The sequence below is a fragment of the Aquarana catesbeiana genome, linkage group LG06 (genome assembly GCF_042186555.1).
Source record: "Aquarana catesbeiana isolate 2022-GZ linkage group LG06, ASM4218655v1, whole genome shotgun sequence".
Classification (NCBI taxonomy): Eukaryota; Metazoa; Chordata; class Amphibia; order Anura; family Ranidae; genus Aquarana; species Aquarana catesbeiana.
In genome coordinates this window covers 19252958-19280877 of record NC_133329.1, presented here as the reverse complement: position 1 = coordinate 19280877, position 27920 = coordinate 19252958, and the positions used below count along the sequence as shown (strand labels likewise).

The window sequence follows — 27920 nt, the reverse complement described above, 5'->3', positions numbered from 1 at the left end:
AAAAATCCCCAAAATAATGAGCAAATATTAGAATGAATTACTTCAGTTTTGCTGAACATATAGCTATGCAAACATTTCATAAATATAGTTCTGGGCAAGGCCTGGACAAGGGGTGGGCAGGAGGGGTGTCTGCCCTGGGGGCGCAATGGTTTATTGCAGGGATGGGGTGCCCTGAACCTAACCCTAAAGGAAGGTGGGCCGCAGTTTGGCATCTTTGCCCTGGGCACTTGATTCCCCCTGTCCCGGCACTGCTAAGGGGTGTGTCTTGGCAGAGCAGGACTTGTTCTTCTTGGATTATACTGCAGTTTTTATATAAAATATGGTCAGATTGGTTACAAATATTGCTTCGTAGAAACTTTATTTTACACTCATAGCCATACTGAACTGATCTAGAGAACATTGCATGTCAGATATACGGAATGACACAACAACATCAGAAGTATTGTCTTATGTACAGACCATTGTGTCCATCCCTCCAGGTCTGTATTATGTAGAATTTTTTTTTTTTTATTGACAGATTTGTAAATTTGTAGATTTTTCCGCTTTACTTTTCTTGAAATCTTCAATAGCTGAAAAAAAAAACAAATAATATTAATAATAATATTAAAACGTGGAACTGTTGAGGGACATTAGAGTGTAAGCTCCTCTGGTACAGAGACTGACATGACTGGCTCAGTGTTCTCTGCACAGCACTGCGGTATATGTCAGAGCTATATAAATGTATAATAATAGTGTGTGACTGTGGGGGGGACATTAGAGTGTAAGCTCCTCTGGTACAGAGACTGATGTGACTGGCTCTGTGCTCTCTGTACAGCACTGCGGTATAAGTCAGAGCTATATACAGTAAATGTAGACTATAGTGTGTAACTGTGGGGGGGGGCATTAAAGTGTAAGCTCCTCTGGTACAGAGACTGACGTGATTGGCTCAGTGATCTCTGTACAGCACTTCAGTATATGTCCAAGCTATATAAATGTATAATAATAATAATAATAATAATATTAATAGTAATAATAATGGTGTGTGACTGGAGGGGGGACATTAGAGTGTAAGCTCCTCTAGTAAAGAGACTGATGTGACTGGCTCAGTGTTCTCTGTACAGCACTGGGCTATATGTCAGAGCTATATAAATGTATAAGAATAAAGTGTGACTGTGGGGGGGACATTTAAGTTCAGTAATTCATAAGACAATCACAGTCCCTCACCCTTTGGTCTGACATGGTTACATGAATCTGCAAAATTTTGTTTTATTTTTTTCCTCGTGTTCCTTATCCCATTTATTTCGTAATTTTTTCTTGTCTCTCTCTGTCTCGTTCCTTTGTGCGATCTTGAGCACCATCTGCACCCTTTTCACGTGCTCCTCCTCCGGGGTGCCAAAGGAAGATGCCGTGTTGCCCCGGAAGTTCACCAGATCCAGTGCCTCACTCAGGATGGACAGGAAGGTCTTCTCCTTCTCCGGGGTTTTGATGTGGTCCTTAGTAGTGTAGTTCTCCACTGGGAATATTCGCTCCATACCGAGGTCCCTAAACTGCTGTTCCAAAGTCCTAAAATCTCCAAGATATCTTTTGGTGAGGATGATGATTGGCAGAAATCCTGGAGAGGAGAAACACAACATTTGCATCATTATTGAAAGAATAAATGACCACAAAGGCCAATTGGACTCTAGTCATTTGGTAACCCGACTAAGTGATTGCCTTATCTTTCAGAGGTCATTCACACCAGTCCTATCTGGCTGCATTGGGCAATGTTTCCCAATACAGTCCCAACACATAGACAAGGCAATTTATATTGCTTCAGTTCACACCAACGTTCTGCAAAAAAAAAAAAAAAAAAATACATATATATATATATATATATATATATATATATATATATATATATATATATATATATATATATATATATATATATATATATATATATATATATATATATATATATATATATATATATATATATATATATATATATATATAGGACTTGTTGCATTTTTCCCCAACATTTTATACAGCATCATAATGGGCTGCTCTGCATAGAATGAAATAGAAGTTTACCACTTGCCGACCACCTAACTGGGAATTTACATCATTACTTTGACGTTAAATACCAGGGTTATAGCTGCAGCTAATATAACAAAGTACTAATGCGCTACCAAAATACAAGTGTAATAATAACGAATAAAGTGCTAATAATGAGGTGCATATATAAAAAGTGCTTAATGAAGAAAAAAGCAGTTAAACTTCTGTAGCGTGACCAACACCAATATGTTTAAATAAGATGAAGTAGCGCTAATTAATAAAGCACACAAAAAAAATGAGTGACAAAGGATTCCTCAAATGCTCCTTGCAAAGAGAAAATAGTAGAAAAGTGTTCAAAATCCAATACAGTGCATCACAATCTAGTGATATTTAACTGAACAGTAAAATCTGGTGACACAGAGAGATGATAAGTCCCAAAATAAGAGTGTAGATAAAAGTAAATAAATAAAAGTGGCAACTAAAAGCCTTGATAAAGTCACGTGTGCTGTGACGCAACGCGTCGGGAGGAGCTTGGTGACGTCACTTCCGGTTACGGCCGTGCCCAGAAATCTTAACAGTGTTTGACATGTTTTTTGCTGCCTGGCTTTTAGTTGTCACTTTTATTGTAAAGGAGTTTTAGGTTTTTTTAATAAATACAAAGTTTTTGACTTTTTAAACCTACTACACTATGGAGAGCCTTCTTTTTTGCTTTCATTCTTGCGGATTGGGAGACACTGTCCTCTAGGAAAAGATCGTGGAGATCGGAGAAAAGCTGCAGTGACCCCTCTGACCCTGTGAGGAAGCTTCAACAACTGGCTGGTCGTTTATCGATGCTCCATTAGACCCGTTGGGGTCTATCTATAAGCTGAGAGGCTAGCACCACTGGGGTAGGATTGCAGAAAGACATTTATACCATCCTACTTTTGTAATTTGGACACCTTCATCCATTCCTTTCCCCCTCATCCTTATTTGTCTACCTAAGATCACTTTTATCTACAGGCTGAGGGGCTAACACCACTGGGGGAGGATTGCAGAAAGACATGTATACCATCTTACATCTTTAATTTGGACTCCTTCATCCGTCCCTTTCCCCTTCATCTTTATTTTTTCTGCTTTAGATTACTTTTATCTACACTCTTATTTTGGGACTTATCATCTCTCTGTGCCACCAGATGTTTTTGGATGCTGTTTATTCTTATGAAACAATGTGTCTGTTGTTCAGCTTTATGTGATACATTTTATTAGACTTTATTTCATTACTGTTCAGTTATATATCACTAGATTGTGATGCACTGTATTGGATTTTAAACACTTTTCTACTATTTTCTCTTTGCAAGGAGCATTTGAGGAATCCTTTGTCACTATTTTTTTTTTTCTTGTGTGCTTTATTAATTAGCGCTACTTCATCTTATTTAAACATATGGCTGCAGCTAGATGCTATAACCCCGGTATCAGTTTTTCTCGTAGGTGGCCAGCTTTCAAATAAAAGTGGCCCCTGCAGTGGATCCGCCTCGGGATCACTTTTAAAGGTGGTGGGAGAAGTGCCCCTCCCTTTCTGGCGATTCACGGTGGTTCCCGGGCTTGACGTTACCAATCATTTGAATGGGCTGCTGTGCCCTGCGACACACAGGAAAAAAGTCCCTGCACTACTTTGGAAATTGCAGCCCTCATGGGAACCGGAAGTACAGCATGGTTCCCAGTGTGGGTGCGCTTTCCAGTGCAGGCGGCGTGTCATTAGGATTAATGGCACCCGCCCACAGGTCCAACGTTTTGCTGCGCGGGTGGTTGCAGCTGCGGGGTCCCACAGCGGCACCACCCGCACAGGTGTAAACCTAGCCTTAGGGCCCTTTCACACTGATACATTTTTCCTGCCTTTTTACCTTGCAAGAAAAATGCAGGAAAAGTGTTTCCCTTTAAATCCTATGGGGACTTTTCACACCACTGTGTTCTGAAAAGTCCTGCATGCTGCATCTTTGGTGTGGTTTTGGAAACTGCAACAAAAACGCAGCTTCCCATTGCAATGGATAGAAATTGTGGTAAAATTGTGGTAAAAATGCACCCGCAATTTGCGTTTCTTTTGGTGCATTTTTGAGTCGCATGTCCCTTTTTCACAGATGCAGGCCGCCCAAAAACACACCAGAAACGCAGGGGAAATGCATCTGAAACACAGCAAAATGGTGGTAAAAACACATATATGCATTTTTACTATGATTTTGCTACAGAGCAGCGTGAAAGTACCCCAACTAAAACAAGTGCACTCAGAATATGCTGCACCTCTGCATAGTAACCAATCAGCTTCCAGGTTTTCATGTCAACGTCTAATTGAACAAGCTGAATTTAGAAGCTGATTGGTTACTATGGAGAGGTGCACCAGATTCTGTGTGCTCCAGTTTTAGTAAATCAACCCCAATGTGTTTGCAAAAATGCACACATTAGCAGATACATGGGGGTACCAGTAAAAATTAAAGGTACCTCTGTGCATCTGCTAAATGGCAGCGTGTTTCTGTGCATATTGGGAAAGCTTGCAATTGTGCGCACAGGCTAAATACAGGAGTCATTGGGGAAGATTTACTAAAACTGGAGAGTGCAAAATCTAGTGCAGCTCTGCATAGAAACCAATCAGCTTTTAGGTTTTACTGTCAAAGCTTAATTGAACAAGCAGCAGAGCTGCACCAGATTTTGCACTCTCCAGCTTTAGTAAATCAACCCCCCTTGTCAGTGGTGGGACCGTCCATTAGGGGCGCCGCCCCCCTAATCCGTGCCCCTGGCCTCTAATCTACATGCAGGGCACCGGACGCATTGATTTCAATGGTGTTTTTTTTTTTAAGCACATGATTAGTGCCTGAGGCTCTAATTGGCTTTAAAAAAGGGTTTGCTCGGGTCGAAGAGCACTGCGCCCTGAGCCAACCTAGTTGCGTGACATTAGCAAATTAATATTCTCAATTGTCTTCCTCCTTCTCCTCCTGGCCAATCAGGAAGCGGATCCTGAGACCCGATTGGCCAGGGACCCACTTCCTGTTCGGCTGGGAGGAGAAGCAATGGCCCTGACTCTTCCCTTGGCAAGCTGTAGCGAGGAGCAGCATCGAACTCCTAAGGTAAAGCCAATGATCGCCACCGTCTGTCTCCCGCGGCGGTGGGGGGTGTACTGATTGCTGCTGTCTGTCTCCCACAAATTGGTGCACTAATCGCCGCTGTCCGTCTCCTGCGGGGGGCACTGATCGCTGTCTGTCTCCTGTGGGGGGCACTGATTGCTGCCGTCTGTCTCCCTTGGGGGTGCACTGATCGCCGCCATCTGTCTCCCTTGGGGGGGCACTGATCGCTGCCGTTCGTCTCCCATGGGGGGTGCACTGATTACCGCTGTCCGTTTTCTGTGGAGGGGTGCACTAATCACTGCTGTCCGTCTCCCGCAGGGGGGGGGGTGCACTGATCGCCGCTGTCCGTCTCCTGCAGGGGGGCACTGATCGCTGCCGTTCATCTCCCATGAGGGAATGCACTGATCGCCAATGTCCATCTCCCGCAGGGGGAGGGGGGCAGGTTTGTTTCCCGCCCCCCAAAAAATATTGGACCCCAGCCAATTCTGCCTTATGTGTATTTGTCATTGAACCTCTCTCACCTTGTGACTTGCTACAAAGTTACAATGTTGCAGTCTGATGATTGGGGGAAGTGGAGAGACTAAGGTATTGCTTCCTCCTGCCTGCAGTAGACTGATGACATCTCAGTCTCAGACAAAGTTACTTGTCTAGAGCTGTCAAGCCAGAATAAGTAGAATAGCATTACCTGTAAGCTTTTGAGCATTTTTAAGAAATTCTTTAATTTCTTCTTTCGATTCATTACTCATCCCACATTGTGCACTGAAAATATAAAACAGAAAAAGAATTCCGATAAACAATGAGCTGCTTTATCTGTAGCATATTCACCTATAGGGGCAGGTTTCTTTGTATCATTATGAACAGAGAAGGGGCAAGGGTATATGAGGATTAATATAAAAACATTTACATTGATCAGATTCAGAATGACTCGGAATGATGTGGGCTCTTATAATGGCAGTAACTATATGGGGGTGGGGGGTGCCTTAGTCTTACGCTTCAATGATCCAGAGAATGTCAGATTTTTCAGCTGGCAGGAGCTAAACATTAATATATAGTAGAGGGTTCTTCTCCCCCTACTATCTATGGCAGCTTCCTTCTGCCACTGTCAATGTTTTTTAACCACTTCAATACCGGGCACTTTCACCCCCTTCCTGCCCAGACCAATTTCCAGCTTTCAGCACTGTCACACTTTAAATGAAAATTGTGCGGTCGTACTACACTGCACACATATGACATTTTTATCATTTTTTTCACACAAATAGAGCTTTATTTTGGTGGTTTTTAATCACCACTGGGTTTTTTTTTCATAAATAAACAAGAAAAAGACCAACAATTTTGAAAAATGCCCACATTTTCCTTTGTTTATGTTATAACATTTTGGAAAGGAATAATTGTTCTTCATAGATTTGGGCCGAAATTTATTCTGCAACATTTCTTTGGTGAAAATAACCCAAATCAGTGTATGTTATTTAGTCTGTAGGAAAGTTACAAACTATGATATATATATAGCAGAAAATCCAAACAACTAAAGTTCGGTCCGAGCTTATGCTCGGGCCGAACCATTCTCCCATCCCTAATCCTGAAATATGACATCCATTTAGGATGGGAAAACCACCACCCGGCCATCATTTTGCTATAGCTTGAGCGTGAAGTGGTTAAGGAAGCTGCAGATGCAGGCACCAAAAAAAAAAATAAAATACATTTTGGGTCTGGTATAAATTCTAAGAGGGGACCATGCAAAAATACAGAAAAAAAGCCCCCCCCACACACACACACACACACAAATCCATACCAGATCCTTATCTGGGCATGCAGCCTAGCAGGCCAGGAAAGGGGAACAATCATGTCCTCCTGAACCATACAAGGATGAATGGCCTCAACATGGAGGGTACCTTGCCAGGAGAACCCCCTGGCAGAGTACTTTGTTTATGATGAGCATGAGGGCCTCCTGTCCTGTCCCATGATGGACATCCATTGTCAATCATGTAGTCCAGCAATGCAGGTCCATGTCAATCACAATAAACAACGCCTGCCAACATGTCTGATCCTGACAACCACTCCCCTGTAAATGACAGATCTGGCGAATGAAAACTGATACAAAGGTATGGAGTCTCCTGAGTGAAATCATTAACAAAATATGGACATTAGCATATTTGGTCAATAATTTCATGAACATTTCTGTTTTTTTTTTTTTTTACTTTTTTTCCCCTTGGTATCCATACCAGACCCTCCTCAATGACAAAAGTCTCGAATGTGCTTTTAAAGGGCACCTCATACTGTTTTTTTTTCTAGGATAAGAGTCTGGTATAGATGAAGGGAGTTTCTATCCAGTTTGTTTACAAGAAGAAGTAAACATCTGGGAGCTGTTATTTGCCGCCAGTTTAAACCGTTCCCACTGAGCGTATACATATACACTATATTATTATTACGATATTACTGCCTTTACACACACATGACCTTTAATGACATCCCAGTCTTTGTCCGTATTGTTCAATATTGAGTCGGCCCACCCTTTGCAGCTATAACAGCTTCAACTCTTCTGAGAAGGCTGTCCACAAGGTTTAGGAATGTGTCTATGGGAATGTTTGACCATTCTTCCAGAAGAGCATTTGTGAGGTCAGGCACTGATGTTAGACAAGAAGGCCTGGCTCACAGTCTCCGCTCTAATTCATCCCAAAGGTTTTCTATCATGTTGCGATCAGGACAGGCAGGACAGTCAAGTTCCTCCACCCAAACTCACTCATCCATGTCTTTATGGGCTTTGTGCTCTGGTCCAGATCATTTGGTGGAGGGGGGATTATGGTGTGGGGTTGTTTTTCAGGGGTTGGACTTGGCCCCTTAGTTCCAGTGGAGGGGACTCTTAAGTCTTCAGCATACCAAGACATTTTGGACAATTTCATGCTCCCAACTTTGTGGGAATAGTTTGGGGATGGCCCCTTCCTTCCTGTTCCAACATGACTGCGCACCAGTGCACAAAGCAAGGTCCATAAAGACATGCATGAGCGAGTTTGGGGTGGAGAAACTTGACTGGCCTGCACCTCAACCCGATAGAACATGTTTGGGATGAATTTGAGTGGAGACTGCAAGCCAGGCCTTCTCATCCAACATCAGTGTCTGACCTCACAAATGCGCTTCTGGAAGAATGGTCAAACATTCCCATAGACACACTCCTAAACCTTGTGGACAGCCTTCTCAGAAGAGCTGAAGCTGCCTCCTGTCTAGGGATGAGCCGAACACCCCCCGGTTCGGTTCGCACCAGAACCCGCGAACGGACCGAAAGTTCGCACGAACGTTAGAACCCCATTGACGTCTATGGGACTCGAACGTTCGAAATCAAAAGTGCTCATTTTAAAGGCTAATTTGCATGGTATTGTCCTAAAAAGGGTTTGGGGACCCGGGTCCTACCCCAGGGGACATGTATCAATGCAAAAAAAACTTTTAAAAACGGCCGTTTTTTCGGGAGCAGTGATTTTAATGATGCTTAAAGTAAAAAAAAAAAGTGAAATATTCCTTTAAATATCGTACCTGGGGGGTGTCTATAGTATGCCTGTAAAGTGACGCGTGTTTCCCATGTTTAGAACAGTCCCTGCACCAAATGTCATTTTTAAAGGAAAAAATCTCATTTAAAACTGCTTGCGGGTTTAATGTCATGTCGGGTCATGGCAATATGGATGAAAATCAGTGAGACAAACGGCATGGGTACCCCCCCAGTCCATTACCAGGCCCTTTGGGTCTTGTATGGATATTAAGGGGAACCCCGCACCCAAATTAAAATAAGGAAAGGTGTGGGGCCACCAGGCCCTATATACTCTGAACAGCAGTATACAGGCGGTGCAAACAAGACAGGGACTGTAGGTTTGTTGTTAAGTAGAATCTGTTTGTAATTTTGAACATTTTTAACGTGTTTAGCTCCAGCCAAAAAATCTTTTCTAAGCTTTTTGGAAAACATAGGGAAGGGTTATCACCCCTGTGACATTTGTTTTGCTGTCTTTCCTCCTCTTCAGAAGATTTCACCTCACTTTTTTGTCCCAATGAAAAATGTTTTTTGAAAATTTGGGTTTTTTTGTGGAACAAGGATTGGAAAGCATCAGTGGAAAGGAGAAATTGTTTTCCCATATTAACTCTTACAGGAGAGAATTTCCCTTCCTAGGGGTAGATTTCATCTCACTTCCTGTTGTCTCCTTCCGTTTGCAAGTAGGAGTCGTTTGTAAGTTAGATGTTTGAAAGTAGGGTCCTGCCCTATATACTCAGCAGAAATTTGGGCCTTAGGTGTTGCTGTGGCCACAACACTGTAAGCCCTCACAGGGCCCTGCTGTGAAATATTAGATCAAGAATTGTAATTACATGCCCCTGTTGAACAGGAGCTGAAAAATTAGGCCTTAGGCACTGGTGCTGGTGCCACAACACTGCAACCCCTCACAGACACTCTAGTTGGAACGCAGGAACGAGCCCTGCTGCAAATTATTGCTTCAAAAATTGTAATTACACGCCCCTGTTAGACAGGGGCAGAAAAATTGGGCCTTAGGCACTGGTGCTGGTGCCACAACACTGCAACCCCTCACAGACACTCTAGTTGGAACGCAGGAACGAGCCCTGCTGCAAAGTATTGCATCAAAAATTGTAATTACACGCCCCTGTTAGACAGGGGCAGAAAAATTGGGCCTTAGGCACTGGTGCTGGTGCCACAACACTGCAACCCCTCACAGACACTCTAGTTGGAACGCAGGAACGAGCCCTGCTGCAAAGTATTGCATCAAAAATTGTAATTACACGCCCCTGTTAGACAGGGGCAGAAAAATTGGGCCTTAGGCACTGGTGCTGGTGCCACAACACTGCAACCCCTCACAGACACTCTAGTTGGAACGCAGGAACGAGCCCTGCTGCAAAGTATTGCATCAAAAATTGTAATTACACGCCCCTGTTAGACAGGGGCAGAAAAATTGGGCCTTAGGCACTGGTGCTGGTGCCACAACACTGCAACCCCTCACAGACACTCTAGTTGGAACGCAGGAACGAGCCCTGCTGCAAAGTATTGCATCAAAAATTGTAATTACACGCCCCTGTTAGACAGGGGCAGAAAAATTGGGCCCTAGGCACTGGTGCTGGTGCCACAACACTGCAACCCCTCACAGACACTCTAGTTGGAATGCAGGAACGAGCCCTGCTGCAAATTATTGCTTCAAAAATTGTAATTACACGCCCCTGTTAAACAGGGGCTGAAAAATTGTGCCTTAGGCACTGGTGGTGGCGCCCAGAACCAAAAATGTTCTTACAAGCTATCAGCGTGATGATTGAGGAGGAAGAGGATAATTACTCAGGGATAGTCACTCAGCATCAGCATAGGCAGTCTTTGAAGGGATCTGAGATTTCAAAAAAAATTATTCGGTTACATCAGCATCAGGTGCTTGGTAGCTGGTGGTGATCCAAGACTCATTCATTTTTATGAAGGTCAGCCGATCGACCGAGTCGGTGGACAGACGCACCCTGTGATCGGTTACCACGCCTCCAGCAGCACTGAATGTGTGTTCCGAAAGAACGCTGGATGCAGGACAGGCCAGTAGCTCAATTGCATACTGTGCAAGCTCTGGCCAGTGATCCATCCTCAAGACCCAGTAACCCAGAGGATTTTCGGTGGGAAAGGTGTCCAAGTCTGATCTTGCCCCTAGGTATTCCTGCACCATGTAAAACAGACGCTGGCGATGGTTGCTGGAACCGATCATACCTTGGGGCTGCGGACCAAAAAATTGTCTGAACGCATCGGTCAGACGGCCACCTTCTCCACCGCTCCTTCTTTGACTGACCGAAGCCTCAGCAACACGTTGTCCAGAAACAGGAGTTTGTAACCTCCCAGTCTCTGGGAACGCGTTGCACAGACCTTTCTGCAAGGCCTCCCGAAGATGTTTCATCCTCTGCTCCCTCTGCGATGGCAAGATAAGGTCCGCAACCTTACCCTTGTAACGTGGATCAAGGAGGGTTGCCAGCCAGTATTGGTCCTTCTCCTTGATACCACGAATACGAGGATCCTTACGCAGGCTTTGCAGGATCAGGGAGGCCATGCAGCGTAGGTTTGCTGAGGAATTCGGTCCGGAGTCCTCTGGGTCACTAAGAACGACATGGTCCGCAGCCACCTCCTCCCAGCCACGTACAAGTCCATGTGTTTCTTGGGACTGATCCCTTAAAGACTGCTGCTGATGCTGAGTGCCAGGCTCCACCTCCATACTGACACAATCTTCCTCCTCCTCCTCTTCCTCCTCGTCCTCTTCCTGTGTGATCGGCGGGCACGCAGGAACACTGTCTGGATAAAGGGGGCCTTGAGAGCTAAGGAAGTCCTCCTCTTCCTGCCTCTGTTCTGCCTCAAGTGCCCTGTCCATTATTCCATGCAGCGTGTGCTCCAACAGGTGGACAAGGGGGACAGTGTCACTGATGCATGCACTGTCACTGCTCACCATCCTCGTGGCCTCCTCGAATGGTGACAGGACAGTGCATGCATCCCTGATCATGGCCCACTGGCGTGGGGAAAAAAAACCAAGCTCCCCTGACCCTGTCCTGGTGCCATAGTCGCACAGGTACTCATTGATGGCCCCCTGCTGCGTGTGCAGCCGCTGCAGCATGGCCAACGTTGAGTTCCACCTGGTGGGCATGTCACAGATTAGGCGGTTCTTGGGCAGGTTAAACTCCTTTTGGAGGTCCGTCAGCCGAGCACTGGCATTATATGACCGGCGGAAATGCACACAGACTTTCCTGGCCTGCCTCAGGACATCCTGTAAGCCCGGGTACCTGCCCAAGAACCGCTGCACCACCAAGTTAAGGACGTGAGCCAAACAGGGCACATGGGTCATTTGTCCCTGTCGGAGGGCAGAGAGGAGGTTGGTGCCATTGTCGCAAACCACCATTCCTGCCTTAAGTTGGCGTGGCGTCAATCACCTCTGAACCTGCCCCTGCAGAGCTGACAGAACCTCTGCCCCAGTGTGGCTCCTGTCCCCCAAGCACACCAGCTCAAGCACCGCATGGCATCTTTTGGCCTGCGTACTTGCGTAGCCCCTTGAACGCCTACGGAGCACCGCTGGTTCCGAGGAAGAGGCCATGGAGGAAGAAGAAGAGGAGGGGGTGGAGGAGAGAGATGTGTCACAATCAGCATTTTGGAGGCGTGGTGGCGGAACAACCTCCAACACTACTGCACCTTGTCCTGCATCCTTCCCAGCTGCCAGCAGAGTCACCCAATGCGCCGTGAAACTTAGGTAACGTCCCTGTCCATGCCTGCTGGACCATGAGTCAGCGGTAATATGCACCTTACCGCTGACCGCCCTGTCCAGCGAGGCATGGACATTGCCTTCCACATGCCGGTAGAGAGCCGGAATCGCCTTCCGTGAGAAAAAGTGGCGTTTGGGTACCTGCCACTGAGGAACCGCACATTCCACAAACTCACGGAAGGGGGCAGAGTCTACCAACTGAAAAGGCAGCAGTTGAAGTGCTAGCAATTTTGCCAAGCTAGCATTCAACCGCTGGGCATGTGGATGGCTGGGAGCAAACTTCTTTCGGCGGTGCAGCAGCTGGGGCAGGGAAATTTGCCTGGTACAATCTGACGTCGGTGTACCAAAAGCAGATTGCCCACAAGTACTTGGCTGTGACACACCTAATTCTACACCTTCATTCCTCTCACTGCAGGTCTCAGAGAGGACTGAAGGTCTAGTGGGGTTGGAAATCTCAGCTGATGAGGAGCAAGGAGAGATCCTCTTTGTTCTTTGGTGTGGGTCTTTTAGATACGCTTGCCAACGAACTGCATGGCAGGTCAACATATGTCTGGTCAAGCATGTGGTACCCAAGCGGGAGATGTTTTGGCCACGCGAGATACGCTTGAGACATATGTTGCAAATAGCAGCGGTGCGATCTGATGCACTCGTCTCAAAAAAGGCCCACACCAAAGAACTTTTTGAATAACGCGCAGAGACTGCAGCGCCCTGCACATGTGGAGCTTTGGGGTGTGATGCAGTCAATGTGCTGCCCTTAGGCTGGCCCCTGGAGGGCATCCTGCCTCGTTGGTGATGTGCTGCCGCCTCCTCCTCCTCCTCCTCCTCTCTCCTATCAGGCACCCACGTTGAGTCAGTGACCTCATCATCCCCTCCCTCCTCATCACTGGAGCAAACCTGGCAGTATGCTGCAGCAGGGGGAGCATGACTGCCAGATTGCTGTCCTTCTTGGGCACCCCCTCTGTCCGCGCTCATGTTACTGCCTTCATCGAGCTCAGTATCGTCATCAGAGCCTTCCAAACGCTGGGCATCCTCCTGGAGCATGTACCCAACACTGTGGTCAAACAGTTCGAGGGAATCCTCATGAGGACATGGTGGAGCTAGGGAAGGAGTCACTGATGACATTGAGCTGAGGGAAGAGGCCGCTGCTTTGCCAGACAAAGCACCCTGGGCATGGGTGAGAGAGGATGAGGAGGATGAGGACGGCTTGGTCATCCACTCGACCAAGTCTTCCGCATGTTGCGGCTCAACACGGCCAGCTGCCGAAAAAAAGGCCAAGCGTGTCCCATGGCCACGTGCTGATGAGGATGCACCGTCTCCACGACCAGCACTAGACACAGAGCCTGCTTGCCCTCTCTTATTGGCTTGTGACTGTCTGCCTCTCCTTCTTGGCCTTCCAGACATACTAATGGCCTGTAGCTGCACTAAGCTGGGATAGAACACCTGTAATTTTCTTCAAGTAGCTTTATATACTGTAACCAGACAAGCCTGCCTGTCAGTAGGAAGATAACAGGAACGGATCTAGCTGAACACTGTGAGCAGGACGCACTGTACTAAATGTAAATAGTCTAGCTGCCTGACCGTGGTACTAATAGGATCAAATAGAACACCTGTAATTTTCTTCAGGTAGCTTTATATACTGTAACCAGACAAGCCTGCCTGTCAGTAGGAAGATAACAGGAACGGATCTAGCTGAACACTGTGAGCAGGACGCACTGTACTAAATGTAAATAGTCTAGCTGCCTGACCGTGGTACTAATAGGATCAAATAGAACACCTGTAATTTTCTTCAGGTAGCTTTATATACTGTAACCAGACAAGCCTGCCTGTCAGTAGGAAGATAACAGGAACGGATCTAGCTGTACACTGTGAGCAGGACGCACTGTACTAAATGTAAATAGTCTAGCTGCCTGACCGTGGTACTAATAGGATCAAATAGAACACCTGTAATTTTCTTCAGGTAGCTTTATATACTGTAACCAGACAAGCCTGCCTGTCAGTAGGAAGATAACAGGAACGGATCTAGCTGAACACTGTGAGCAGGACGCACTGTACTAAATGTAAATAGTCTAGCTGCCTGACCGTGGTACTAATAGGATCAAATAGAACACCTGTAATTTTCTTCAGGTAGCTTTATATACTGTAACCAGACAAGCCTGCCTGTCAGTAGGAATTTAACAGGAACGGATCTAGCTGAACACTGTGAGCAGGACGCACTGCACTAAATGTAAATAGTCTAGAAGATAACAGGAACGGATCTAGCTGAACACTGTGAGCAGGACGCACTGCACTAAATGTAAAATAGTCTAGAAGATAACAGGAATGGATCTAGCTGAACACTGTGAGCAGGACGCACTGCACTAAATGTAAATAGCAGGAACGGATCTAGCTGAACACTGTGAGCAGGACGCACTGCACTAAATGTAAATAGTCTAGAAGATAACAGGAACGGATCTAGCTGAACACTGTGAGCAGGACGCACTGCACTAAATGTAAATAGCAGGAACGGATCTAGCTGAACACTGTGAGCAGGACGCACTGCACTAAATGTAAATAGTCTAGAAGATAACAGGAACGGATCTAGCTGAACACTGTGAGCAGGACGCACTGCACTAAATGTAAATAGCAGGAACGGCTCTAGCTGAACACTGTGAGCAGGACGCACTGCACTAAATGTAAATAGCAGGAACGGATCTAGCTGAACACTGTGAGCAGGACGCACTGCACTAAATGTAAATAGCAGGAACGGATCTAGCTGAACACTGTGAGCAGGACGCACTGCACTAAATGTAAATAGCAGGAACGGATCTAGCTGAACACTGTGAGCAGGACGCACTGCACTAAATGTAAATAGTCTAGAAGATAACAGGAACGGATCTAGCTGAACACTGTGAGCAGGACGCACTGCACTAAATGTAAATAGTCTAGAAGATAACAGGAACGGATCTAGCTGAACACTGTGAGCAGGACGCACTGCACTAAATGTAAATAGCAGGAACGGATCTAGCTGAACACTGTGAGCAGGACGCACTGCACTAAATGTAAATAGTCTAGAAGATAACAGGAACGGATCTAGCTGAACACTGTGAGCAGGACGCACTGCACTAAATGTAAATAGCAGTAACGGCTCTAGCTGAACACTGTGAGCAGGACGCACTGCACTAAATGTAAATAGCAGGAACGGATCTAGCTGAACACTGTGAGCAGGACGCACTGCACTAAATGTAAATAGCAGGAACGGATCTAGCTGAACACTGTGAGCAGGACGCACTGCACTAAATGTAAATAGCAGGAACGGATCTAGCTGAACACTGTGAGCAGGACGCACTGCACTAAATGTAAATAGTCTAGAAGATAACAGGAACGGATCTAGCTGAACACTGTGAGCAGGACGCACTGCACTAAATGTAAATAGTCTAGAAGATAACAGGAACGGATCTAGCTGAACACTGTGAGCAGGACGCACTGCACTAAATGTAAATAGCAGGAACGGATCTAGCTGAACACTGTGAGCAGGACGCACTGCACTAAATGTAAATAGTCTAGAAGATAACAGGAACGGATCTAGCTGAACACTGTGAGCAGGACGCACTGCACTAAATGTAAATAGCAGTAACGGCTCTAGCTGAACACTGTGAGCAGGACGCACTGCACTAAATGTAAATAGCAGGAACGGATCTAGCTGAACACTGTGAGCAGGACGCACTGCACTAAATGTAAATAGCAGGAACGGATCTAGCTGAACACTGTGAGCAGGACGCACTGCACTAAATGTAAATAGCAGGAACGGATCTAGCTGAACACTGTGAGCAGGACGCACTGCACTAAATGTAAATAGCAGGAACGGATCTAGCTGAACACTGTGAGCAGGACGCACTGCACTAAATGTAAATAGCAGGAACGGAGCTAGCTGAACACTGTGAGCAGGACGCACTGCACTAAATGTAAATAGCAGGAACGGATCTAGCTGAACACTGTGAGCAGGACGCACTGCACTAAATGTAAATAGCAGGAACGGATCTAGCTGAACACTGTGAGCAGGACGCACTGCACTAAATGTAAATTGCAGGAACGGATCTAGCTGAACACTGTGAGCAGGACGCACTGCACTAAATGTAAATAGTCTAGAAGATAACAGGAACGGATCTAGCTGAACACTGTGAGCAGGACGCACTGCACTAAATGTAAATAGCAGGAACGGATCTAGCTGAACACTGTGAGCAGGACGCACTGCATTAAATGTAAATAGTCTAGATAGAAGATAACAGGAACGGATCTAGCTAAACTGAATACAGTGTATATATATATATATGCAACACCTGGGATGCATATATATACACAATACACTGTAAGTGCAGCTAACTGACTGACTGTTCTGCCTAATCTATCTAACTCAAATCAAATGACACTGTCTCTCTCTCTCTCTATCTCTCAGCACACCGGAACACACACTACACAGGGCCGCCGTGCAGGCGGCCTTATATAGTGTGGGGTGTGTACTAAATCCCCTGAGCCATAATTGGCCAAAGCCACCCTGGCTTTGGCCAATTACAGCTCTCTCTACTGACGGCGCTGTGATTGGCCAAGCATGCGGGTCATAGTGCATGCTTGGCCAATCATCAGCCAGCAATGCACTGCGATGCCGCAGTGAATTATGGGCCGTGACGCGCCACACGAATTTAGCGCGAACGGCCCATAACGTTCGCAATTCGGCGAACGATCGAACAGTCGATGTTCGAGTCGAACATGGGTTCGACTCGAACACGAAGCTCATCCCTACTCCTGTCTTTATTTATTTTTGACACTTTTTTTGGTGAATGAGTAAGGGTGCATTGTACCCCATACTCATTATCATAGGGGAGTCTGGGATCTGGGAGCCCCCTTGTTAAAGGGAGCTTCCGGATTCTGATAAACCCCTCCCGCTCGCAAACCCCCACAACCATTGCCCAGGGTTGTTGCGAAGAGGCCCTTCTTCCCATCAACATGGGGACAAGGTGCTTTGGGGTGGGGGGGAGCAGAGCCTCCCTGCCTCAAAGTACCCCTCCATGTTGAGGGCACGTGGCCTGGTATGTTTTAGGAGGGGGGCCCTCACTCTTTTCCCCTTTTCCTGACCTGCCAAGCTGCATGCTCTGATCTGGTATCAATTTTGAGAGGGACCCCACACCATTTTTTTTTTTATTTTTGGCATGGAGTTCCCCTTAAAATCCATACCAGGCCCAAAGGGCCTGGTATGCATGTGGGGGGGGGCACGTTGTTTTTTTATTGCCGGCAATAACTTGAAGCTGCGATAGTCAATTTAAATGCAATTTTTTTTCCTTTATAAATGTCAGTTTTGCTACAGCAGGTTCTATACAGGCATACCCCACTTTAAGTACACAATGGGGTTTATTTACTAAAGCTGGAAAGTGCAAAATCAAGCTCACTTCTGCATAGAAACCAATAAGCTTCCAGGTTTTATTACCAAAGCTTAATTGAACAAGCTGGGGTTAGAAGCTCATTGATTTCTATGCAGAAGTTAGCCTGATTTTGCACTTTCCAGCTTTAGTAAATAAACCCCATTGTGTACTTAAAAGTGGGGTATGCCTGTACATGGTACAGATGCGCCACTTTACAGGCAGACTAAGGGGACCCCCATGCACAATATACCGATATTTTATGGAATTTTTAAACTTTGATTGTTTCATTTTAAGCATTATTAAAATCACTGATCCTGTAGAAATTATCTTTTTAAAAAGTTTTTTGCATTGATACATGTCCCCCAGGGCAGTACCTGGACCCCCAAACCCTTTTTTTGACCAACAACTTATATAAGCCTTGAAAATGGGGACTTTTGATTTTATATGTTCCCCATAGACTTTAACAGAGTTTGCGGCTCGTGTCCGAACTTTTTCGCTGTTTGGGACTTCTGGTATGAACTGAACCGGGGGGGGGTGTTGGGCCCATCACTAGTCCTGATAAATTTGGGTCACATACGTGTCAGCATCAAATATATAGTGGTGTTGACATTTACTTGAGTGACAATATTTCCCAACCAAGTGCATGGACCCTATTCCTGTGCATGCAGAGAAGGGTTCATGGAAGTTGAGGGAGGAAGTCGGACAAAGGCTCTTTTAGATTTATTTCTCTTCCCTCAAATTTCTCCCATGAACATAGAAACAGGTTATTTCCCAAAGTGTCAAGTGGAATCTTCTCTGGACATTGGTGACATTCTGATGAGTAGGAGCCCAAAGAAGCTAACCACAAATAATGATAGAAGGTCACCTGTAGATGAATACTGGCAGTAGAAGATCATTGGAGTTACATTTGACTGCAGTTATTGCTTCCATTCTCTCATCGAAAGAATTTCGCCAAACCACGTCTTCATCCAGAGGCTGCAAGTTTCCTGCAAATATATGGAAAATTATCACACTTTCTAAATGCTTTTAGACTGACAAGGAAATACTCAACTAGGGTCATACGGGATCATATTTATTAATCTGTATAAAGTGTAACCCGTGTTACCCCTGAGCCACAGATCACTTCCAAATGTTTCTTGCTCTGATTCTCATATTTCAGTGAAGGTTTGTATCTAATGTATGGCTCTACAACAAACACATTGGCTCTCACTGCTGTCAATCAAAGCATGTGAGGAGAGATCGGGGTGGCGCGGTGAGCCATGCTATGTGTGTCTTATAGAAACACAGACCGGGTAGCTCAGGATCGAGCACACACAAGTGCCCCCATTGCAAGCCGCTTGCTAAGGGGGCACTGAGCAGGGGGGAGGAGCCTGGAACACCGGATGAGGACCCCAGTAGAGGAGGCTGCTTTGCGCAAAACCATTGCACAGAGCAGGTAAGTATAACATGTTTGTTATTAAAAATTAAAAAAAACTCCCCCAAAAAAAACCCTTTTATATCACTTTAATTCTTGACAACGTGCTTCTAGAAGTGAAAAGTGAAAACAAACATAAGGTGTGTGGGGAATAATAGGCCTGATCTTTATCCTGTCCCTACCCCTTATTCTGACACCAAACTAACCCAACTCAACCATACCATCACCATACCCCCCAAACCCAAACAATTGGCCTTAATCTATAACCTAACCCAGTGTTTCTCAACTCCAGTCCTCAAGGCTCCCCAACAGGTCATGTTTTCAGGCCTTCCATTATTTTGCACAGGTGATTTGATCACTTTCACTGCCTTAGTAATTACCACAGCTGTTTCATCTGAGGGAAATCTTGAAAACATGACCTGTTTGACCCTTGAGGACTGGAGTTGAGAAACACTGACCTAACCCTTAAAATATGCCCTTGCATTAAACCAACCCCAATCCTATCTTTTAACTACTTGCTTACTGGCCACTTAAACCACCTTCCTGCCCAGGCTAATTTTCAACATTCGGCACTGTCGCACTTTGAGTGACAATTGCGCGGTCATGCTGCACTGTACCCATATGACTTTTTTTTTCACACAAATAGAGCTTTCTTTTGGTGGTATTTAATCACTACTGGGGTTTTTATTTTTTGCTAAACAAACAAAAAAAGACTGATGGGCACCGATAGGTGGCACTAAGGGGTACTGATGAAGCGGCACTGGTGGGCACTGATGAGGCTGCATTAATAGGTGGCACTGATGGGCACTGATAGGCAGTAGTAGGTGACACTGATAGGCCAGCACTGATAGGTGGCACTGATGATGAGGGACTGATTGGCACTGATTGGTAGCACTGTTGGACACTGATAGGTGGCACTGGTGGGCATTGATAGATTGCACTAGTGGGCACTGCATAGCGGCAGTGGGTCAGGTGTGTGTGGGACCGATGTCCCGTTTACTCCAGATGGTAATTGGATTTTTTTTCCTCTTTTGTCATCCTGTCAGCGTGAGAGAAAAAAAAGCAGATTACCGTCTTCTGTTTACATCACATGATCGGCTGTCATTGGCTGACAGCTGATTACATGGAAAGGGGCCGGGACTCGCTGATCACAGAGGGCATGCAGGCAGCTCATACATGGGAGGACGTACATGGTGACGCCCTCCCGGCAATTTAGGCCCGCGCTGTAGCTGTCTTTCGACTACAGCGTGGACGGCAAGAGGTTAAACTACCCAGACCCTAAACCCTAACACTTGACCTTAATCCTTTATCTCAGCCGTTCAATCAGCCCCTAAATTTGACCCTAACTCTAATCCAACTCAGCTGTCTCCCTACCCTCCTCTAAGACTAACTCAGGTGTAAACTTTTAGCCTTATCTTATGCCATAAATCTTGGCCTAACTCTTGGGATATGGTGCATCGGTTTTCAGCACCAGAAGCCCTTAGCAAATTTTTAGCATCTGGAAAGTAGAGTGGTTGTAAACCCTAATGCCACGTACACATGGTCAGACTTTTCGACAACAAAGGTCCGATGGTCTTTCCGACGGACTTTCGATGGACTTTCTAATGAATGAGCAGACTTGCCTACACACGATCACACCAAAGTCCGACGGATTCGTACGTGATGACGTACGACCCGACTAAAATAAGGAAGTTGATAGCCAGTAGCCAATAGCTGCCCTAGAGTCGGTTTTTGTTCGTCGGATTAGCATACAGACGAGCGGATTTTTCTACCGGACTCTGTTCCGTCGGAAAGATTTGAAGCATGTTCCATATCTAAAGTCCGTCAGATTTTTGACCGAAAAAGTCCACTGCAGGTCCGATGAAGCCCACACACGGTTGAATTGTCCGCCGGACTCGGTCCGTCGGACCAGTCCGGTTGAAAAGTCTGCTCGTGTGTACACGGCATTACATATACCCAGCGAAGTGACTGGCCTCAGGTGATACACAGAGATGAAACAAATCCATCCTAAGTTGTACCTGTTTATCTACAGTACAGTCTTCTTTTCCCTACATCCATTCAAAGTGCTGAATTTAAAAAGCTTGTCAGAGAATTTAGAAAAAAAGTGGGTGGAGAGTTGAAATTACACTCTGCAGAACTTGGTGAGGAGAGCTCTGTTCCTGTGTGCTGTGTGAATGGACACACCCCTCTTCACACGGCACACAGGAACAGAGCTGAGGCTGTCAGTCAAGTGGAGATCCCTCCCCTGGGAGGAGGCAGCAGACAGCAATTACATTTAGTCCTCTTAATTGGGAAAAGTACACTTTATCTAGGGATATGCTTTGTTCACATTTCATGTCAGAGGTTTACAACCACTGTAAAGTGCATGGAATAATGACCCTAACCTGTAACCTAGCCCTAACATTTTGCATAGCCCTAACACTGCTCACCATAATCCTAAACTAACATTTTTTGCCCTAATCCTGAACCATAATGCCACCCTAACACTAAATGGTTAGCACTTTTGTCTTGCATTTCCGAATCCTGTGCTCAGATGCTTCTTGAGACACGCCATATTGAGTTTGTATGTTCTTCCCATGTTTGTGTAGAATCTACTGAAATACAAAAAATATACTGCTGTGGTAAGTGGCTTTCTCTTAAACTCCCCTAGTTGTAGACAAATTCGATTTTGACCTTTTTTGAGTTACAGGGCCTGATGCGAACAGTTCTATGCCCTTTGTAAAGTTCTATGGATAATGCTGGCACTCTTTAATATGCAATAAAACAAAACATTCCAAAACATTGGAGCAGCAGTGGGAAGTTTAAAATGTAAGCTCCTTTAGGAAGGTCTCGTGTAATGGTTTGATGGACTTTGCTCAATGTTGGCACTAGAATTTGGGCAATTACTAGACATATGTAATAAAAAAAAAACACTGACCAAGCTGAGTATAAACTTCCTCCTTCTCATAGTTGTCTGCTTTTCCAAACCCTCGATTGTCCACCAGGGTGATGACATCAGTCAGGAGGTACGATTTTCTTTGACTGGTATGCCCCCCGTGGCTTTCGGTGGCTGACGCCTCAGATGCCTTGTCCTCAAACTTGCCACCAAGCAAGGCATACCTGAGGGAATTGATGAATGATGATTTTCCATGACCAGCCTGACCACAGACCTGGAGCAAGATCCGATTGTAACCCAACTTTTCCATCTCAGAACTTTCAAGGCTGTAGCTGAGGACCTTCTCTCTCAAGTTCACCAAATCCTCCATCTCCGCTGACTGAGAGAATATTCTGGGACATATTAAGACAAGAAAAAGTAAATTAAAGGGAACCCATCACAAAAACAAAGATCCCACCTAAATGCTCTCATATGAAACTTGCCACTGTCCAGATTCCAGGTCTAGGTGAAACCTAATCAATGTAGTATCAGTGTAAGTGTAGTCCCTGGATCAGATTTGGTATATGGACTGAAGATGGACAATACCTGCTCACCCCAATGGTCTTTAAAACTTCTGAGACATGTATCTTGTTTTGTAACAGATTACCTTTAAATATAAGTAACTCTGGAGACACTTGTAGCTGCTTTCAGTAAAAATTCCAGTTTTGTTAAAAAAAAATACAAAGTTGTTAAAGTGAGCATTATGTGCCCTGTCAAAAGTGTCAGCTAGTGTCGGTGGGGTGTAGTGTGTGCCGTGGCAATAATTCACATACTTGGGTGCAATGTAAAACATGCATTGAAGTAATGTAGCAACAATTCACAACAAACTCGGTGGGAAAGCTACCCAGCTGGAGGCACTCATGGTTTCCAGAAACGTGAAATGAGCAGATTCCAGCTGTATGAGAGGGGGTTAAATGCAATCTGGCCATCTCATGGCCCAGAAGGTGTCCAAAAGAGCTGCGACCCTATGCTTTTCCTCCTCTTTAGGAACCGTTCCCTAATGCTAGTGCTGTCCCTAACAAACAAGGTACTTGTCCCTGCTCTACCAATTCGCAAAATGCATGCCAAACCTGCGAGCCAGGACCTTTAAAAAAGGCCCTGCCTGACCCAAGATGGCTGCCAGAGTCACATGGGGCTGCAGCATCCAATCGGTTTGCTTCTCCAGTAACCCAAGAAACCAGAGGGACGATGTTCCCCCTGACTTCCTCTCCAACTGCCGTGCCGCTGTGTCATAGCGCCACCTGCAGTGCAGAAAGTAGACTGTACCTGGCTACACGTGCTTACGCTAAAATCTGAACATTATTATATCTTATAATCTTATGTTACTACATCTGTGCAGGCCAACTTACTGGACAGTGTCTGAGCCTTCAAGTGGATAGTACAAGGTCAGATGTTTTCTTAAGCCCTTTGTACTAGTTGACCTCAAACACAACTAACAACTCCTGATAATGCACAGGAGCAACACTGGCACTGATAATAAGGTCATACTAGAAAGACCCATCTCCTTAGCACTTAGTTTTAGCAAGTGTACTTGAATTGCTTTTCTATACATGCACAGAATTCTTGCAAACTATGTAGCTTACCTGAACAGAACTGTTTTTAATCCTGTTTTATTTTGAAGTTTTGAGGAACGTCTAAAAGAAAAAAGGGTTGCCACCAACAAGTCCACAGTGGCCGACACTGACCACACCAGCTTTTCCAACATGCCACATAGCCAGTCCAGGGCCCAATATACACATGCCAGTCTCAGGTCACAGAATATTTTTTCTAGAAGTGTTCAAGCTTTAGAGGTTGTTCCTCAGACTTCTGGGCAGCCCTTCTCCAGGACCCAGGTTTCATTTGGCCTTTACTATAGGATGCCAAAAAAAATGGCTGCCAACAGCCTTCAACAAAATGAGGGTCATTTCTGAAGTTACAAGATGGGAAACTGTGGTTCTACTCTTCACACGCAAGTAAACTGTCACCATACAGCTATGTACTGTAGTAGACTAGTTGGTCTCCATCATTTTTCTAACAGAACACACAGAAGTATATTTAAAAGTTTCCAAAACATTAAAATATATAACATTGTATACCCTTTTACCTCTGGTTGTCTTTACCTATTTCTGAATTAGAATCTATTACTTGCTTCTTCAAAAACAGAAGGTGCCTGCATGTCATCAGAAACAATTTTGTTTCTTGTTTGAGGCAAGGAAGCAAAACCAGGCAAGTGACTCTAAAAATCATGCTGTTCCATATTTTTCCTCTCCTAAAGCTCATTTACCGCTTGTGTCGCGATTGAGGTCCTCAGTATAAAATAAGCTGGAACTTCTGCTTTCAGAAAATTGTTTATTACAACGAAAGTGAAACAATGCTTCCTGTATTCACCCGTTTTCTGCTGTTCATAGTCTGATCATCTGTTGGGTGACTTTTATGTTTGACACTTTAACTGCCAGAAGTAAACTCGCAACAAGCTGGCAAGATAGCCAGGATGGTGACTGCCATGGGCTTTGTATAGTGGTTTGGCAAAGGTATCAGTAAAATTTTTTAACAATTTCTTTATTAAAAAATAAAAAACATTGTGGTTTTTTTTTTGATGTCGCTCTTTTTTGTTTATAGTGCAAAAAATAAAAACCACAGAGATGATCAAATACCACCAAAAGAAAGCTCTATTTGTGGGAAAAAAAGGACGTACATTTTGTTTGGGTGCAACATCGCACGACGGCCCAATTGTCAGTTAAAGCGACGCAGTGCCGAATCGCAAAAAATGGCCTGGTCATTGAGCAGCCAATTCTTTCAGGGCTGAAGTGGTTAAAATAATGCTAAAAAAAGCATAAAGTCAAATGTAAAATAAATAATTGGGAACAATGGATTAAAAGAGTAAACACAACCAAATACTAAAGTTTAATTTTGAAACCTCAGATAAATGTTAGATCATGGAGTTATTATCATGCAGTGATTCTGGAGCAAGCCTCTGCTTGATGGTCACCTCCCAAAGACAAGCTGTGGGTCTCGAATGAGCAAGCACCGCCATACACCTCTCCAGACATACAAATTTTACAAAAAATGCCTCGTTGTGCTGCTGGAGAAATAGCAGTGACACAGGCTCTCTTCTACATATCTGGTGGGTATGTCCCAAACTTTTACCCTTTTGGGATAAAGTGTTCCAACTTATCTCATCAATCACCAGATTTATTCAGGCTCCTGATCCTGCCATGGCTCTCCTTCTATTAAATTATGATCACTGGCCAAAGTCCCACCTTCCTTTCATTGTTCATTGCATGGCAGCTGCCAAGAAATGCATTGCTTTAGGATGGAAAAAAAACAGATCCTCCGGAGTTTGCTTCCTTTCTGGCACACCTCAACACCCAGATGCAATTTGAACTCATGTTTTCAGTCAAAAATGGCAAAAGTCAATCTTTTTTGTGCACAGTGGTTGGCCTGCTCATCTGTAATGGTGGCATGATAACCCCACTGGCACCTTTGGGATTTCGCCTTTGATGTTTAGTGACATCTCTTATCAATGAAACATTCTTTTCTCTTCTCTTTGCTCTTTTAAGAGATGTACCCGGCATTTGCTCATTGGTTTATTTTCCTTGTTACTTTATGTCCTTTTCTGTAAAAGTTTTGGACACTGAAACTTTCTGTTCCACTAACTTCTAAAGATCTCATTGTATGTCTAATTCTTGAAATATAATAAACCCTATTGATTTAAAATAAAATGTTAGATCACGGGGCTTCATTTTTATTATTCTGTATCTTTAAATGCAGCATTGAAGTATTGTGACACAGACTCCTCTTTACTAGACGTTTCTGCAAAAACAAACAGACACAAACAGAGTTCCTTGAGCGCTATAAACTGTCAGCCATGTACTTGGGTATACGAACCCTGAAAGATGTAAAATGGGCTAGAACCCAGTGCAGCTCCTGCACTATTCCTCCTAATGGCACCAATGATAGGGTACAATTCCTCCCACTGACACCAAAGATGGGGCATTTATTTTTCCCCACTGATGTTGGGACTTGTTCTACTCCCAACGGCCACAGTCCGGCCCCTCAAAATTTTAAAGTAGAGTAAACTGGCCTCTTATTTATAAAGTATGGAGACCCCTGCTCTATGTCAATAGTGATGGAAATCCAGCAGTTGGAAGGGGGTGGTTGTGTCAAAACCTTTTACCTCTGGCCAGCAGTCAGACTAAGCCGGTGTCCAAGATGAAAAGCCACAATAGTGGAGGACCCTTGTAGACAGCTGTCAGCTCTATAGCTGATCACGGGTTTAAACCCCGCTAAGCTGCGGGAAGTATGATGTGATGTCCACCGCTGGGGAATGGGACCAGGAGAGCCGAAACGAGCTGGCTGGAGCCGAGCGCACAGGATGACGTTGGCGTCTCGCCGGAAATGAAGGGACAACCCTGATTTCTGTCTGTCGTGGTGGACAGCAAGCTCTGGGTTGCCGTGGCTTACATGCGCTTTTTCAAAGTCACGGAATGAGCGGCAACAACAGAATTTAAGCACATTGAAGGGGGTGGAGATAACGAACATGAAGTGTGAGGTTAACCCCTCACTCAACCCTGTGAGTGTTTCCTGCACTAGTCTGGGGGCGCTCCGGGGACATCCTCCTATTCCCAGACTAGTGCAGGAAACACACACAGGGCTTAGTGAGGGGTTAACATTTCCGGCGCAACGCCAATGTCGTCCTGTGCGCTCGGCTCCAGCCAGCTCGTTTCGGCTCTCCTGGTCCCATTCTCCAGCGGCCAGAGGTAAAAGGTTGTGAAACAACCTCCCCCTTTCAACTGCCGGATTTCCATCAATATTGACATAGAGCATTACATCACTTTCCATGTTTACAGTTGATCGGTTGATGTTAATCCCTCTCCACCCGGATGTCACAGCGGTACCGTTCTTTTTACCAATATTCGTTTACATCAGTATCTACACTGACTATATGTTTTTTATGATTGCCTCTGCAACCCCTGCAAGCTTTTATTATTGACAGTTGTTTATTTCAGTGCAATAAATAAATTAACTTTTTACTTGACCAAAGGTCTACAAGTATTTATGCTTCACCCATAGAGCGCTGCTTCTTTGTTTTTGTTGCTAGATATTTCTGGACATGGCTTTGTAACTATATTTACTAATTCTGAATCTTTACCTCAAATGTCGTTTCCTTACCTTCCAACAGGACGATGGGGACCTTTCTCATACCAAGCTGGAGAAGCCGTGTGCTGCTGTAGTGATAATACGGAAGGAGACAAATAATTTAAAAGAATATGTGAGAACATTCCTCTGCAAGTGATCCTCAAACATACGCCCTTAACCAGTTTGGCACCAGAGCAATTTTTTTTTCATTTTCTACATACATGTAAAAGTCTTAATTTTTTTTTGGTAATAACTATAATTATTATTATTATATTATTAATTATATATATATATAATTAAACCCCCAGAACATTATATATTTTCTGAAAGCAGAGGCCCTGTAGAATAAAAAGGTGGTAGTTGCAGGTTCTTGTTTCGCATGATATTTGTGCAACTGTTTATTGAATGCAAAGTTTTCAGGAAAAAATATAATAAAATAAATTTTAGTGCAAAACCACACCATATGATTTTGGGTAAAATATAAAAGATGAGGTTGCATTGAGTAAATAGATACCAAATATTACATGTCTTAAAATTGTGTGCGCCCGGGATATCGCCAAAAATGATGGCGCCAAAAAAATCCCCATAGGTGACGCTTTAAAAGCCTTTCACTTTGGAGTTAACTAGTAGGTCTTGTGCTAGAATTATTGTTCTCACTCTGATGTTCGCGGCGACATTTCACACATATGGTGCGACTGTGGTTTACACATGTGTGCAGACGCTGGG

At 44.7% G+C, this 27920-nt stretch overlaps 1 protein-coding gene across 3 annotated transcripts; it reads right to left on the bottom strand.

Moving 5' to 3' along the window:
• On the bottom strand, positions 1–27352 carry LOC141148211 (uncharacterized). 3 transcript variants are annotated; one of them, XM_073635450.1, is made up of 6 exons: positions 27228–27352; positions 22080–22429; positions 18614–18734; positions 5794–5867; positions 1204–1591; positions 1–569 (listed from the first exon to the last, which is right to left on the bottom strand). In XM_073635450.1, exons 1-5 carry the CDS (start codon positions 27335–27337, stop codon positions 1221–1223), a joined length of 1026 nt encoding a protein of 341 aa, XP_073491551.1. In that variant the 5' UTR covers positions 27338–27352; the 3' UTR covers positions 1–569; positions 1204–1220. The 3 variants fall into 3 exon arrangements, with proteins under 3 accessions (XP_073491551.1, XP_073491550.1, XP_073491552.1); XM_073635449.1 differs by lacking the exon at positions 27228–27352 and adding an exon at positions 23660–23858; XM_073635451.1 differs by lacking the exon at positions 27228–27352 and adding an exon at positions 24340–24397 and having other exon boundaries at positions 2–569.
• Between the last annotated feature and the right edge of the window lie 568 nt (positions 27353–27920).

Excerpts from the sequence above, each read along its gene's own strand:
- LOC141148211 (XM_073635449.1), bottom strand. The coding sequence starts at position 23,781 with ATGTTGGAAAAGCTGGTGTGGTCAGTGTCGGCCACTGTGGACTTGTTG. Across the intron at positions 22,430-23,659 it reads TTAAAAACAGTTCTGTTCAG|AATATTCTCTCAGTCAGCGG; the intron begins GTAAGCTACATA and ends AATATGTCCCAG. Across the intron at positions 5,868-18,613 it reads CTGCCAGTATTCATCTACAG|TGCACAATGTGGGATGAGTA; the intron begins GTGACCTTCTAT and ends TTATATTTTCAG.